At 47.4% G+C, this 17215-nt stretch overlaps 1 protein-coding gene across 1 annotated transcript in view; it reads left to right on the top strand.

Annotated features, from left to right (window-relative positions):
- The window catches only part of LOC134935968 (oocyte zinc finger protein XlCOF7.1-like), a 55296-nt gene extending 38656 nt beyond the window's left edge, over positions 1 to 16640 (top strand). Inside the window, exon 3 of the mRNA XM_063930831.1 lies at positions 14738 to 16640. Within this exon, the coding sequence (XP_063786901.1) occupies positions 14930 to 16552 (1623 nt within the window). The 5' untranslated portion in view covers positions 14738 to 14929 and the 3' untranslated portion in view covers positions 16553 to 16640. The remainder of the gene's footprint in view (positions 1 to 14737) is intronic.
- Positions 16641 to 17215: the final 575 nt, after the last annotated feature.

Here is a 17215-nt window from a genome sequence, read left to right as displayed (position 1 = left end):
CATCTGTTCCTTCATCAGCGGGTGACGCTATCTCCAAAGGCACGGTCATCACTGCTCTGGTGGCTCCAATCGACCCATCTGTTGGAAGGAAGACGGTTCGGCATATGGGATTGGACTCTCCTCACCACGGACGCCAGTCTGCGAGGCTGGGGAGCAGTGACCCTGGGACATCCGTTTCAGGGGCGCTGGTCAATCCACGAATCCGCTCTCCACATAAACATCCTCGAACTAAGGGCGGTGTACAACGCCCTGCTGCAGGCACATCACCTCCTGCGAGGTCGAGCGGTCAGAGTTCAGTCCGACAACGCCACGACGGTAGCATACATCAACCGTCAGGGCGGCACTCGCAGCCGCGCAGCGATGAGGGAAGTCACCAACATCCTTCTCTGGGCGGAGAAGTATGCCCTGTCCTTCTCGGCAATATTCATTCCGGGAGTGGACAATTGGGAAGCCGACTATCTAAGCCGGCAGGACATGCACCCGGGAGAATGGTCACTACATCCTCAGGTGTTTTGGCAACTGGTCCGCCGGTGGGGAAAACCACAGATCGATCTCATGGCGTCCCGCCTGAACCATCAGTTGCCTCTTTACTACTCTCGGACGAGGGACCCGGCGGCAGCGGGCGTGGATGCTCTCACGGCTCCTTGGAATTTCCAGTTTGTTTACCTCTTTCCTCCGTTCCCGCTGTTGCCGAAGGTTCTGCAACGCATCAAGAGAGAAGACGCTCTGGTTCTCCTAGTGGCTCCAGATTGGCCACGCAGGGTTTGGTACTCCGCTCTACATCTGTTGTCGGTGGCCGAGCCTTGGACCCTACCACTACGAGACGACCTTCTACAACAGGGTCCTTTTTGTTATCCAGACTTACGCAGGCTACGTTTGCCGGCGTGGCTGTTGAGAAAGCCATCTTGACAAGGAAGGGGATTCCTCGTACAGTTATACCTACTATGCTTCGGGCTAGAAAGTCAGTTACATCTTCTCACTGCTACCGCATTTGGAAGGCTTATGTAGCATGGTGTGAACGTCGAGAATATTCTCCTTCCGTGTATAGCTTAGCCCGTCTTCTCCGTTTTTTGCAGGCGGGTTTTTCAGCAGGCCTAAGACTGGGCTCACTAAAAGTGCAGGTCTCTGCTCTTTCGGTTTACTTCCAGAAACGGTTAGCCTTGCTGCCTGAGGTTCAGACCTTCTTTCAGGGGGTTCTTCGAATACAGCCTCCCTTCCGTCCTCCGACAGCGCCATGGGACCTCAGTCTGGTCCTGTCCTTTCTGCAGTCTTCATTGTTTGAGCCCCTGGAATCAGTAGAGATAAAATATCTCACCTGGAAGGTGGTTCTGCTCCTGGCGCTGGCTTCAGCTAGATGAGTGTCAGAACTAGGGGCTCTCTCTTGCAGGTCTCCTTACCTGGTGTTTCATGCGGATAGGGCCGAGCTTCGTACTCGTATGTCCTTTCTACCAAAAGTGGTGTCTGATTTTCACATCAATCAGCCGCTTGTAGTACCGGCCCTCTCAGGGGACTCTCCGGATGTGAGATCATTGGACGTTGTAAGAGCGCTCAAGATCTATGTGGATAGGTCTTCGGCTATTCGGAAGTCTGATTCCTTATTTGTGCTGTACGACGCTGCCCGCCGTGGTTGGCCGGCCTCTAAGCAGACCTCGTCTCGATGGATTCGACTGACCATCAGACAAGCTTATTTGGCGGCTTCTCGGGAACCTCCATCTTCCATTTCAGCACACTCCACACGCTCTGTGGGACCTTCTTGGGCGGCTGCCCGGGGGTCTCTATGACTACTTTGTCGGGCGGCTACTTGGTCCGGCCGTCATACGTTTGTCAAATTCTACAAGTTTGACACTTTTGCGGCCTCTGCATCTCACTTTGGCCGAGCGGTTTTACAGGACTCTCAGCGCTCTCCCACCCGTTCTGGGAGCTCTGGGACGTCCCCATTGTAACTACGCTCCAGTGGCCCCTAGTGGATGAAGGAGAAATCAGGATTTTGGTACTTACCGATAAATCCCTTTCTCCGATTCCACAGGGGCCACTGGATGCCCGCCCAGCGCTGTTCCTCCTTGTTGTTTTTTGCTTAACGGTTTGCGTTTCAATTAATGACCGCTTGTTGAGTTCAGGTTATCCTGTTTATTATTAGGTTCGATTCCAGGGTTAGTTTGGGTTATCCTGGTTGAGTAGACGTCAATAACCTCCTCTACCTTATGGTTTTCTCTATTACAGCTCTCCTTGGGCACAGTTTTACGTAGACTGGCTTGGAGGGGAGATAGTAGGGGAGGAGCTAGCCACAGGGTTAGAATTTTTTTTAAAGTGCCAGCTCCCAATTACTGCCTACTATTCCCCATTGTAACTACGCTCCAGTGGCCCCTGTGGAATCGGAGAAAGGGATTTATCGGTAAGTACCAAAATCCTGATTTTATTGCACAAAAGATTAGACAAAGCTGAAGCTAGGGTACAGTCAGGGAGTCAACCCATGTCTGTCCCAATGTCGCCGGGACCTTCGGGGTCTCAGAAGCGCCCACTATCCCAAATAGTTGACACAGATACCGACACGGATTCAGACTCCAGTGTCGACTACGATGATGCAAAATTGCAGCCAAGGGTGGCTAAATGTATTCGGTATATGCTTATCGTAATAAAAGATGTTTTGCATATCACTGAGGAACCCCCTGTCCCTGATACGAGGGTACACATGTATAAGGGAAAGAAACCTGAGGTCACCTTTCCCTCTTCACATGAGCTGAACGAATTATGCGAAAAAGCGTGGGAAACTCCAGACAAGAAACTGCAGATTCCCAAAAGGATTCTAATAGCGTATCCTTTCCCGTCAAAGGACAGAATACGGTGGCAATCCTCCCCTAGGGTAGACAAGGCTTTGACACGCTTATCAAAAAAGATAGCGCTCCCATCCCACGATAAGGCTACCCTCAAGGATCCTGCTGACCGCAAGCAGGAGGTTACCTTGAAGTCCATTTACACACATTCTGGTACGTTACTCAGACCGGCAATTGCGTCGGCCTGGGTTTGTAGTGCTGTAGCAGCATGGACAGATTCCTTATCATACAAACACAACAATAACAGCGCTGATTTAAAACATAAGCGTGCTTTTTATTTAACACAATGATAAAAATCACATTTAAAAATCACATTTAAGAACTAAATCCTAGATACCGGTTGCACCTACAAAACGTGTTATAATTGACACAATTAACATGGTACAATTCTGAACCTTTTATATTGAGTTTTAGTCCATGAAATAATTCAAGCAGACCTAATGAATAAATAAATGAAAACTCTGTCTAGCGTGGCAGTCTCTTATAAAGCAGCAGTTGATTAGTAATGGTAAATCCGATCAGTTTAGTAGCAGCAGGTGAGGCAGTAATTGGCAGTTCCCACTGTGACAAGCTTAGCAGTTAGTTGCAGACGTTTTTAAAAGCAATATTAATACATGCTATAGTTTGGACTGTCAGGCTTATATAAAGAGTCCGTTTTTAAAAATAAATACAACCTGCTTCAAGGATCCAGAATTGACCCTTTATGGACCAATGATTGGTGTCTCACTTTTCTGAGGAAGCTACTTAGTAATATTATGCGGAGAAACGCGCAAGAGTCTTCACCAGCTGTCCAGTACCGGATTTTAAGTCCTTTTCACCTGCTTATGCCCTGACCTTTCTTTGGGATACTCCGGATAAGACCCACAAAAAACGGTTATTAAAAGTACCAGGAGTCGGGAGACACCAATCATTGGTCCATAAAGGGTCAATTCTGGATCCTTGAAGCAGGTTGTAATTATTTTTAAAAACGGACTCTTTATATAAGCCTGACAGTCCAAACTACAGCATGTATTAATATTGCTTTTAAAATCGTCTGCAACTAACTGCTAAGCTTGTCACAGTGGGAACTGCCAATTACTGCCTCACCTGCTGCTACTAAACTGATCGGCTTTACCATTACTAATCAACTGCTGCTTTATAAGAGACTGCCACGCTAGACAGAGTTTTCATTTATTTATTCATTAGGTCTGCTTGAATTATTTAATGGACTAAAACTCAATATAAAGGTTCAGAATTGTACCATATTAATTATGTCAATTATAACACGCTTTGTAGGTGCAACCGGTATCTAGGATTTAGTACTTAAATGTGATTTTTAAATGTGATTTTTATCATTGTGTTAAATAAAAAGCACGCTTATGTTTTAAATCAGCGCTGTTATTGTTGTGTTTGTATTTTTATGTAACTTTGAAGGGTAGAGTACTCTCCCTTATTTAACAGCTGCGATTGAAACAGAGTGTCCTTGAATTAATTAAATTAATTTATGCACACACATTCTTTTTAGCTATTAGCGCCAAGCTGTTGTTTGTTTGAGATTCCTTATCAGCGGATATTGAGACCCTTGATAAGGATACCATTTTAATGACCCTAGGTCATATAAAAGATGCTGTCTTGTATATGAGGGATGCTCAGAGACATTAGTTTACTGGGTTCCAGAATAAACGCTATGTCTATTTCTTCTAGGCGAGTCTTATGGACCTGACAGTGGACGGGTGATGCCGACTCAAAGAGGCATATGGAGTTTTTGCCTTACAAGGGTGAGGAATGGAGAGGGCCTCTCGGACCTGGTCTCCACAGCTACGGCAGATAAATCAAATTTTTTGCCTTATATTCCCTCACAATCTAAGAAAGCGTCTCATTATCAAATGCAGTCCTTTCATTCAAATAAAAGCAAAAGAGTACGTGGATCGTCCTTTCTTGCTAGAGGTAAGGGCAGAGGGAAAAAGCTGCACAACACAGCTAGTTCCCAGGAACAGAAGTCCTCCCCGGCCTCTGCAAAATCCACCACATGACGCTGGGGCTCCCCTGAGGGAGTCCGCTCCAGTGGGGGCACGTCTTCGACTTTTCAGCCACATCTGGGTTCACTCACAGGTGGATCCCTGGGCAATAGAAATTGTTTTCCAGGGATACAAGCTGGAATTCGAAGAGATGCCTCCTCGCCGGTTTTTCAAATCGGCGCTACCAACTTCTCCCCTGGATAGGAAGATAGTGTTACATGCGATTCACAAATTGTGTCTTCAACAATTGGTGGTCGAGGTTCCCCTGCTTCAGAGAGGGAAGAGGTACTACTCAACTCTGTTTGTTTGTGGTCCCGAAACCGGACGGTTCGGTCAGACCCATTTTGAATTTAAAATCCCTGAACCTTTACTTAAAACCAGAGGTTCTCAAACTCGATCTTCGGGAGCCCACACAGTGCATGTTTTGCAGGTAACCCAGCAGGTGCACAGGTGTATTAATTACTCACTGACACATTTTAAAAGGTCCACAGGTGGAGCTAATTATTTCACTTGCGATTCTGTGAGGAGACCTGCAAAACATGCACAGTGTGGGCCCCCGAGGACCGAGTTTGAGAACCTCTGCTTAAAACGGTTCAAGTTCAAGATGGAATCGCTCAAAGCGGTCATTGCCAGCCTGGAAGGGGGGGATTTTATGTTATCTCTGGACATAAAGGATGCGTACCTTCATGTTCCAATATATCCACCTCATCAGGCGTAACTGAGATTTGCGGTACAGGATAGTCATTACCAATTTCAGACGTTGCCGTTTGGGCTTTCCACGGCCCTGAGAATTTTCACCAAGGTTAATGGCGGAAATGATGGTGCTCCTGCGCAATCAGGGTGTCACAATTATCCTGTACTTGGACGATCTCCTCATAAAAGCGAGATCACGGGAGAAGTTGCATAACAGCGTATCCCTTTCACTGAAGGTGTTACAGCGACACGACTGGATTCTCAATATTCCAAAGTCGCAGCTGAATCCTACGACTCGCCTGCCCTTCTTAGGTATGATTCTGGACACAGACCAGAAAAGGGTTTTTCTTCTGATAGAAAAAGCGCAGGAACTCATTACTCTAGTGAAGAACCCGTTGAAGCCGAAACAAGTGTCAGTACATCATTGCACTCGAGTCCTGGGAAAAATGGTGGCGACATACGAAGCCATTCCCTTCGGCAGGTTCCATGCAAGGACTTTCCAATGGGACCTATTGGACAAATGGTCCGGGTCACATCTGCACATGCATCAGCGGATCACCCTGTCCCCCAGGGCCAGGGTATCTCTCCTGTGGTGGCTGCAGAGTGCTCACCTTCTAGAGGGCTGCAGGTTCGGCATTCAGGACTGGATCCTGGTGACCACGGATGCGAGCCTCCGAGGTTGGGGAGCAGTCACACAGGGAAGAAATTTCCAAGGCCTTTGGTCAAGTCAAGAAACTTGTCTTCACATCAACATCCTGGAACTAAGGGCCTATACAACGCCCTACGTCACGCGGAGACCTTTCTTCGCGACTGACCAGTTCTGATCCAGTCAGACAACGTCACCGCAGTAGCTCATGTAAACCGCCAAGGCGGCACAAGGAGCAGAGTGGCGATGGCGAAAGCCACCAGGATTCTTCGCTGGGCGGAGAATCATATAAGCGCTCTGTCAGCAGTGGACAACTGGGAAGCAGACTTCCTCAGCAGACACGACCTGCATCCGGGAGAGTGGGACCTTCATCAGCAAGTCGGTGGGGACTGTCCCAAATAGACATGATGATGTCCCGTCTCAACAAAAAGCTACAAAGGTATTGCGCCATGTCAAGAGACCCTCAGGCGGTAGCTGTGGATGCCCTAGTGACACCGTGGGTGTTCCAGTCGGTCTATGCGTTTCCTCCTCTTCCTCTCATCCCCAGGGTGTTGAGAATAATAAGAAAAAGAGGAGTGGAGACCATTCTCATTGTCCCAGATTGGCCACGAAGGGCCTGGTATCCGGATCTGCAGGAAATGCTCACAGAAGATCCGTGGCCCCTTCCTCTCAGGGAGGACCTGTTGCAACAGGGGCCCTGTCTGTTCCCAGATTTACCACGGCTGCGTTTGACGGCATGGCGGTTGAACGCCGGATCCTAGAGGAAAAGGGCATTCCGGATGAGCTCATTCCTACTCTGATAAAGGCTAGGAAGGACGTGACAGCTAAACATTATCACCATATATGTTTCTTGGTGTGAGGCCAGGAATGCTCCTACGGAAGAATTTCATCTGGGCCGTTTCCTTCACTTCCTACAAACGAGTGAATTTGGGCCTAAAATTAGGCTCCATTAAGGTTCAGATTTCGTCCCTATCCATTTTCTTTCAGAAGGAATTAGCTTCTCTCCCAGAAGGAGACTTTTGCGAAGGGAGTGCTGCATATTCAGCCTCCTTTTGTACCTCTGGTGGCGCCTTGGGACCTTAACGTGGTGTTGAGTTTCCTTAAGTCACACTGGTTTGAACCACTTAAAACGGTGGAGTTAAAATATCTCACTTGGAAGGTGGTCATGTTGTTAGCCTTGGCTTCGGCTAGGCAAGTGTCTGAATTGGCGGCTTTGTCTCATAAAAGCCCCTATCTGGTTTTCCATATGAATAGAGCGGAATTGCGGACCCGTCCTCAATTCTTGCCTAAGGTGGTGTCATCTTTTCATATGTACCAACCTATTGCGGTGCCTGTGGCTACGCGAGACTTGGAGGATTCTGAGTCCCTTTATGTGGTCAGGGCTTTGAAAATTTACGTGGCCAGACCGGCTAGGGTCAGAAAAACAGAAGCACTGTTTGTCCTGTATGCAGCCAACAAGGTTGGCGCTCCTGCTTCAAAGCAGACTATTGCTCGCTGGATCTGTAACACGATTCAGCAGGCTCATTCTACGTCTGGATTGCCGTTACCAAAATCGGTCAAGGCCCATTCCACTAGGAAGGTGGGCTCGTTTTGGGCGGCTGCCAGAGGGGTCTCGGCACTGCAGCTGTGCCGAGCTGCTACTTGGTCGGGTTCAAACACCTTTGCAAAATTCTGTAAGTTTGATAGCCTGGCTGAGGAGGACCTCATGTTTGCTCAATCGGTGCTGCAGAGTCATCTGCACTCTCCCGCCCATTTGGGTGCTTTGGTATAATCCCCATGGTCCTTATGGAGTCCCCAGCATCCTCTAGGACGAAAGAGAAAATAAGATTTTAAACCTACCCGTAAATCTTTTTCTCGTAGTCCGTAGAGGATGCTGGGCGCCCGTCCCAAGTGCGGACTACTTCTGCAAGACTTGTATATAGTTTTGCTTATATAAGGGTTATGTTATAGTTTTCATCGGTCTCGGACTGATGCTATGATGTTTTCATACTGTTAACTGGTTAGTATATCACAAGTTATACGGTGTGAATGGTGTGGGCTGGTATGAATCTTGCCCTTAGATTAACAAAAATCCTTTCCTCGTACCGTCCGTCTCCTCTGGGCACAGTTTCTCTAAGTGAGGTCTGGAGGAGGGGCATAGAGGGCGGAGCCAGTGCACAACCAGATCCAAAGTTCTTTCTTAAAGTGCCCATGTCTCCTGCGGAGCCAGTGTATCCCCATGGTCCTTACGGAGTCCCCAGCATCCTCTAGGACGAAAGAGAAAATAAGATTTTAAACCTACCCGTAAATCTTTTTCTCGTAGTCCGTAGAGGATGCTGGGCGCCCGTCCCAAGTGCGGACTACTTCTGCAAGACTTGTATATAGTTTTGCTTATATAAGGGTTATGTTATAGTTTTCATCGGTCTCGGACTGATGCTATGATGTTTTCATACTGTTAACTGGTTAGTATATCACAAGTTATACGGTGTGAATGGTGTGGGCTGGTATGAATCTTGCCCTTAGATTAACAAAAATCCTTTCCTCGTACCGTCCGTCTCCTCTGGGCACAGTTTCTCTAAGTGAGGTCTGGAGGAGGGGCATAGAGGGCGGAGCCAGTGCACAACCAGATCCAAAGTTCTTTCTTAAAGTGCCCATGTCTCCTGCGGAGCCAGTGTATCCCCATGGTCCTTACGGAGTCCCCAGCATCCTCTACAGACTACGAGAAAAAGATTAAAATCTTATCTTATTTTTGGTTACCTGCCGGTAAATCCTTTTATCGTAGTCCGTAGAGGATGCTGGGTCCCCGCCCAGCGCTGCGTTTTCCTGCATTAGTTTTATAGTTCAGTACTGCTTGGTTTCTAGGTAAGTTCTGCGTTATTTACGGTTTCAGCTTTTGCTGAGTTGTACCGGCATGTTGGCCGGATTTGCCTGTTGTGTGAGCTGGTATGAATCTCGCTACTATCTGTGTATTTCCTTCTCTCGAAGTATGTTGTCTCCTCGGGCACAGTTTCTAGACTGAGTCTGGTAGGTGGGTCATAGAGGGAGGAGCCAGCCCACACTATTAAACTCTTAAAGTGCCAATGGCTCCTGGTGGATCCGTACTAATATGGACCCCAGCATCCTCTACGGACTACGAGAAACCACTAAGCCCAAACATAAATGCGCCTGGGCTGCCCGTCAGCTTCCTTCCAAATCAGACAAGCCTACGGCATGACGGGACGGGCCTCCCCCTGGCGGATCCCAAGGTGGGAGGGAGACTTCTAAGGTTTACGCCATATCCTTCAAGAATCATCCCCCTCATCGATTTTGCCTGACGGACATACTTTGGATCAGGTGAAGGCAAAAACACTTAATTTGGTGGTACAATCCCTCCTGGAAACAGGAGTGGTAGTACAGGTGCCTCTGGCTCAGAGAGGCAAAGGGTACTATTCACCGCTGTTCCTAGTCCCGAAACCGAATGGTTCCTCCCAGCCCATTCTCAACCTCAAGTCCTTGAACAAATTTGTGAGAGTCTCCCAAGTTTCGTATGGAATCTCTTCACTCTGTTATTCTGGCTTTGGGGCCTGGGGACTATATGGTCTCCCTGGACATACAGGATGCTTAGTTCCATATTCCGATTGCCATGTCGCATCAGCAGTACCTGCGGTTTGCTATTGACAACCTCCATTATCAATTTCGGACTTTACCTTTTGGTTTGACCACGGCTCCGAGTCTTCACGAAGGTTATGGCGGTAATGGCGGCTTTACTCCACCGTCAGGGTATCAAGATCCTACCGTATCTGGACGACCTGCTGATCCTGGCGAATTCCCCAGAAATTCTCCTCTGTCATCTGGATCTGACGGTCCAGTTTCTGAAAGCCCACGGGTGGCTCATCAACTGGAAGAAATCTTCCCTGGTCCCTGCTGAGAGCATGGTGCACCTTGGGGCATTGTTGGACACACAACCAGCGATTGTTCTTGTCTCAGATTCACTCGGCGATGCAAGTACTAGGTCTCATGGTGTCTGCTTTCGACATGGTGGAGTACGCTCAATTTCATTCCCGCCCTCTGCAGAGATTGATTCTTGCCAAGTGGTATGGCCTGCCTCACCCGATCAGGTCTCACATGATCTCATTGTCTCCGGAGGGTCGTTGGTCACTGAGCTGGTGGCTCCAGGACCAACGATTGAGCAAGGTCGTCCGTTCTGGATCTCCAACTGGGTCCTTCTGACAACGGATGTCAGTCTGAGGGGTTGGGGCGCGGGGTTGGAGCAACACTCCCTTCAGGGTCGGTGGACCAAGGAGGAGTCTCTCTTCCCGATAAACATTCTGGAATTGCAGGCGGTGTTCAGTGCTCTGAACCTGGCCGAGCATCTGATTCAGAACAGGCCTGTTCAAGTACAGTCTGACAACGCCACCACGGTGGCGTACATAAATCATCAAGACGTCACTCGAAACCGCCAGACGTAAACCTGATGGCGTCTCGACACAATCACAAGGTTTCGTTCTTCGGAGCAAGGACAAGGGATCCTCAAGCAGCGTTCGTGGACACACTGGCAATTCCATGGAACTTTCGGCTGCTGTACGTGTTCCCTCTGGTGTCACTTCTGCCCAGAGTGATACGGAATTTCAAACAAGATGGAGGAATCCTGCTTCTGATCGTCCCAGCGTGGCCAGACGGCATTGGTTCTCCGACCTACAGGGTTTCTCGATAGAGCGTTTCCTTCCACTTAAGCAGCGCCAAGACCACCTCGTTCAGGGCCCTTGTGTATACCTGGATTTGGCTCAGCTGGCTTTGATGGTGGGGCTCTTGAAGCTTCAGTTCTGAGGGCCAAAGGATTTCCTGACACAGATTCTTCAAGTCAGGCTTACCAGCTTTACTGACAGTAAGGGCTATCCTACAGGAAGCCATTCAAAAATTGGAAAGGACAAATGTCATTGTTCTGGTTTCACCTTATTTGGAAACAAAGGGTTACTATTCAAACCTATTTGTGGTACCAAAACCGGATGGTTCGGTCAGACCAATTTTGAACCTGAAGTCGCTAAACCCTTAATTGAGTCTCTGAGAGCGGTGATCTCAGGTCTGGAGGAGTGGGAATTCCTGGTATCCCTGGATATCAAGGATGCGTACCTTCACATTCCAATCTGGCCGCATCATCAGGCTTATCTAAGATTTGCACTGCTGGACTGTCATTATCAGTTCCAGGCACTGCCATTCGGCCTCTCCACGGTACAGAGGGTGTTCACCAAGGTGATGGCAGAGATGATGATGCTACTCTGCAGACGGAGAGTGAACATTATTCCATATCTGGACGATCTGCTGATAAAGGCGTCGTCCAGGGAGAGATTGTATCAGTCCATTGCTATCACGACTCATCTGCTCAGGGAGCACGGTTGGATCCTGAATCTTCCAAAGTCTCATTTGGAGCCGACAATGAGGCTGTCTTTCCTGGGGATGATCCTCAACACGGAGGTGCAGAGGGTGTTTCTGCCAGTGGAGAAAACGTTGGTGATATAGACAATGGCCCAGGATGTCTTGAAGCCTGCCTGGGTATCGGTTCATCAATGCATTCGCCTTCTGGGGAAGATGGTTGCCTCCTACAAGCCAAGCAGCAGTATGGAAGATTTCATGCTCTGTCTTTCCAGCTGGATCTACTAGACCAGTGGTCGGGATCTCACCTACACATGCACCAGAGGATACATCTGTCGCCGATAGCAAGGATTTCACTCCTCTGGTGGCTGCAACTGCCTCACCATGTGGAGGGCGCAGGTCCGGGTTCAGATCTCCTTCTAACCACTGATGCAAGTCTCGGAGGTTGGGGAGCAGTCATCCAAGGGGAAACCTTCCAAGGAAGGTGGTCATGTCAGGAATCTCTTCCATTAAACATCCTGTAGCTAAGAGGATGCAAGATCATGCCATTCAGGTGCAGTCGGACAACGTAATGATAGTGGCCTACATAAACTGACAGGGCGGAATGAAGAGCAGGGCTGCAATGTCAGAGGTGGCAAAAATCCTCCTCTGTGCAGAAAGGCGTGCAGAAAGGCATGCACTGGCGCTGTCAGCCATCTTCATTCCGGGCGTAGACAACTGGGAAGCGGACTTCCTCAGCAGACACGATCTCCATCCTGGAGAGTAGGGACGACACCCGGAGGTGTTCGCAGAAGTGACAAGTCTTTGGGGCGTACCTCAAATAGACTTGATGGCCTCCCGCTTCAACAAGAAGCTGTGGAGGTACTGTTCCAGGTCGAGAGACCCACAGGCAGTGGCGGTGGATGCCCTGGTAACACTGTGGGTGTTCATGTCAGTGTATGTGTTCCCTCCACTTCCACTCATTCCAAGAATTCTAAAGCTTGTAAAAAGAACAAAAGTTAAGGTGATCCTCATTGCTCCGGACTGGTCAATGAGGTATGCTTATCTGCTGGATCTACTGAAGGCCTCTTTTTCTTCGGGAGGATCTTTTACTACAGAGGCCGTTCGCTTATGAAGACTTACTACGACTAAGTTTGACGGCATGGTGGTTGAGCACCAGATCTTAGCTCGGAAGGGTATTCAAAGTTCGTTATTTCTACCGATACTGGCTAGGAAGTGAGTAACATCTAAACATTACCATTGAATTTGGAAAAAGTATGTGTCTTGGTGTGAATCCAAGAAATTTCCTGCGGTGGCGTTTCAACTTGGACGGTTGCTCCGATTCCTGCAACCAGGTGTGGATATGGGTCTGCGATTGGGCTCCCTTAAGGTCCAGATTTCGGCTTTATCCATTTTTTTTTTTTTTTTTTTTTTTTTTTCAGAAACAGTTGGCTGACCTCTTTGAAAGGGGTTCTGCACATCCAGCCTCCCTTTGTGGCGCCAAAGTCACCCTTGGACCTTGATGTGGTGATGCAGTTCTTGCAATCGGATTGGTTTGAGCCTTTACAGGAGGCTGAGGTCAAGTTTCTCAAGTGGAAGGCTGTCGCTTTGTTGGCCTTGGCTTCTGCGCGTCGTGTGTCGTAATTGGGGGCGTTGTCCTGTAAAAGCACCTATTTAATCTTCCATGAAGATAGAGCAGAGCTCAGGACGCGTCAACAGTTCCTTCCTAAAGTTGTCAACTTTTCATAACAACCAGCCTATTGTGGTGCCAGTGGCTACTGACTCCTCAGTTGCATCAAAGTCCTTGGATGTTGTGTGGGCTTTGAAGATCTATGTGAAGAGGATGGCTCATCACAGAAAATCAGACTCTGTCCTTTATTCTCGCTGGATCAGGTTCACTATCCAGCATGCATATTCTGCGGCAGGATTGCCGTGTCCAAAATCTGTTAAAGCCCACTCTATTCGTAAGGTGGGTTCTTCCTGGGTGGCTGCCCGGGGTGTGTCAGCTTTGCCAAGCAGCTACTTGATCGGGGTCGAACACGTTTGCTAGGTGCTGCAAGTTCGATACTTTGGCCTCTGAGGACCTCCAAGTTTGGTCAAGCAGTTCTACAGGAGCCTCCGTGCTCTCCCTCCCGTTCTGGGAGCTTTGGTACATCCCCATGGTACTAATATGGACCCCAGCATCCTCTAGGACGTAAGAGAAAATAGGATTTTAATTACCTACCGGTAAATCCTTTTCTCATAATCCGTAGAGGATGCTGGGCACCAGCCCAGTGCTTTGTTCTCCTGCTGTGGTTATTTAGTTCAGTACTGCTTTGTTCTTAAGTACAGCGTTTCTCTACTGGGTTCAGTACTGTTTCAGCTGTTGCTGAGTTTTCAGGCTGGTTTGCCTTGTTTGTGTGAGCTGGTATGAATCTCCCCACGATCTATGTATTTCCTTCTCTCGAAGTATGGAGTCTACTAGCTTCTAGACCGAGTCTAGTAGGAGGGGCAAAGGGGGAGGAGCCAGCCCACACTATTAAACTCTTGAAGTGCCAATGGCTCCTGGTGGACCCGTCTATACCCAATGGTACTAATATGGACCCAGGCATCATCTACGGACTACGAGAAAAGGATTTACCATCAGGCAATTAAAATTCTATTACACTGTGCATCAGGTTAGTATATATAAAGGGGGTATATAGGTGGCAGCTCCATCATAGTATCTTACATATTACCCTGTGCATCAAGTTGGTGTATATATGTGTCCGCTCCATATATTACATATTACTCTGAATCAGTATGATAGTGTCACGATTTCATATACAGTCCTGATAAACTCAGCCTCAGACAATGACCTGCACATACTCTGCCAGACACCTGCTTATTTACCTCATAATACAAATTTTTTAGTCCTTTTTCTTTAATATAACTTTCTTTACCTTTTCTGATCTCTCCTGCTCCCAAGCCTCAAACCCTCCCCCATCTCATACATAGCAATGTGTAACAGTGACCCCGGATTCCTCTGCACACATCACACTGCGCGGAGTGACTGTGAGATCATCACGTTGTCCCCATTCCCACGGTGTGCGGAAGGGTAAAGGTCTCTGCTGCACATCTCACTGCAAATGGAGTTTCAGCAATTTGGCAACATACACAAATATAAAGCAATGGTCAGTGACTGAAATTTGTTACTGTATATAATTATACATCATCTTCTCTTCTGCGGTAAAAGTAGAATTACCTGATTACCTTTCTGCTCTAACATATTAACTTTGTTACAGGACAAGTAAGGAGCAGGATTAATAAGAATACACAAGACCCTAAACAAGAAGTTGGGGAAAGTGACATTGTAATCGGATCAAGCCAACAAAAGACGTAATTTCTCCTTACACCTCTGGTGGAGCCATAGAATCTTCTCAAATTTTGGGTAAACGAAAACATTCAAGTAATTTACGTCTCCTCTCTTATACGTGATGAGTCTCAAAGAAGAGAGACCATATCTGTGCTCTGAGTGTGACAAATGCTTCAGATGTAAATCAAATCTTCTCAGACATGAGAGGACCCACACAGGAGAGAGACCATTTAAATGCTCTGAATGCAGAAAATGTTATACCTCCAAGATGAACCTTCTTATACATGAGATGACCCACACAGGAGAGAAACCATTTAAATGCTCTGAATGCAGAAAATGTTATACCACCAAGATGAACCTTGTAACACATCAGAGGAGTCACACAGGAGAGAGACCATTTAAATGCTCTGAATGCAGCAAGTGTTGTACCTCAAAGCTGCTCCTTGTTTTACATCAGAGGAGTCACACAGGAGAGAAACCATATCAATGTTCTGAATGCAGCAAGTGTTTTTCGTCCAAGGTAAACCTTGTTACACATCAGAGGATTCACACAGGAGAGAAACCATTTAAATGCTCTGAATGTAGCAAGTGTTTTTCCCTTAAGCATCATCTTCTCGGTCATCAGCGGAGTCACACAGGAGAGAAACCATTTAAATGCTCTGTATGTAGCAAATGTTTTTCCTTTAAGTCAAATTTATTCAGTCATCAATGCAGTCAAACAGGAGAGAAACCATTTAAATGCTCTGAATGTAGCAAGTGTTTTTCTTATAATTCGCATCTTCTCAGTCATCAGAGGTGTCACACAGGAGAGAAACCATTTAAATGTTCTAAATGTAGCAATTGTTTTTCCCGTAAGTCACATCTTCTCAATCATCAGAGGTGTCACACAGGAGAGAAACCATTTAAATGCTCTGAATGTAGCAAGTGTTTTTCCCGTAAGTCACTTCTTCTCAATCATCAGAGGATTCACACAGGAGATAAACCATTTAAATGCTCTGAATGTAGCAAGTGTTTTTCCCATAAGTCACCTCTTCTCAATCATCAGAGGAGTCACACAGGAGAAAAACCATTTAAATGCTCTGAATGTAGCAAGTGTTTTTCCCGTAATTCACATCTTCTCAATCATCAGAGGAGTCACACAGGAGAGAAACCATTTAAATGCTCTGAATGTAGCAAGTGTTTTTCCCGTAAGTCAGGTCTTCTCAGTCATCAGAGGAGTCACACAGGAGAGAAACCATTTAAATGCTCTGAATGTAGCAAGTGTTTTTCCCGTAAGTCAGGTCTTCTCAGTCATCAGGGGAGTCACACAGGAGAGAAACCATTTAAATGCTCTGAATGTAGCAAGTGTTTTTCCCGTAAGTCACTTCTTCTCAATCATCAGAGGATTCACACAGGAGAGAAACCATTTAAATGCTCTGAATGTAGCAAGTGTTTTTCCCGTAAGTCAGGTCTTCTCAATCATCAGAGGAGTCACACAGGAGAGAAACCATTTAAATGCTCTGAATGCAGCAAGTGTTTTTCCCGTAAGTCAGGTCTTCTCAGTCATCAGGGGAGTCACACAGGAGAGAAACCATTTAAATGCTCTGAATGTAGCAAGTGTTTTTCCCGTAAGTCACTTCTTCTCAATCATCAGAGGAGTCACACAGAAGAGAAACCATTTAAATGCTCTGAATGTCACTACTGTTTTTCCTGTAAGTCAGGTCTTCTCAATCATCAGAGGAGTCACAGGAAAGAAACCATTTAAATGCTCTGAATGTAGCTACTGTTCAAGAGAAAAAGTAACGATCTCACTTGTACTTCAGATTGTCCAACAATAAATGGTAATAACATTTTCCCTTTTCTCTAGCATCCATAAGGGATATTGGGGAGCTACTTAGTACGATGGGGTATAGACGGGTCCAAAGGAGCCAGTGCACTTTAATTTCTTCAACTAGGTGTGCTGGCTCCTCCCCTCTATGCCTCCTCCTACAGCTCAGTTTAGGAAAAAGTGCCCTCAGGAATGGATTTCTTCAGTTTAAGTTGAAATGTTTTTATTTATTTTTTTAAAGTATACTGTTTGGGCAACAGCATACCCACACCAAGGGAGTTGGGGGGGGGGGGGGGGGGGCAGTCACCGGCCTCTTGAGGTGCAGAGTTTCCTCCTTGCTGCAAGACCACTGTCCTGAGGGGCTGTTTGTTCAGCGGAGCATGGCGCTTTGGCTGTCGCAGCATGCTGTACACCCCTAACGCTGTCTGAAGGTGATCGTGGTGTTGAGTACAACCCAGGGTCCCCGCTAGGGGGGTCCCCCAGTCCATGGTGCGGCAGCGCGTGGGTGAGGCGGACAGGACCCTCACGGGGGATCACACTTTGGCCCCCGTGTGAGACTGGTGGTGGGGACCCTGCACTAAATATTTATGGGCGGCTGCG

The sequence above is a fragment of the Pseudophryne corroboree genome, chromosome 6 (genome assembly GCF_028390025.1).
Source record: "Pseudophryne corroboree isolate aPseCor3 chromosome 6, aPseCor3.hap2, whole genome shotgun sequence".
NCBI lineage: Eukaryota > Metazoa > Chordata > Amphibia > Anura > Myobatrachidae > Pseudophryne > Pseudophryne corroboree.
Note: the sequence above shows the minus strand (reverse complement) of the source record. Positions and strands in the feature narration are given on the sequence as shown.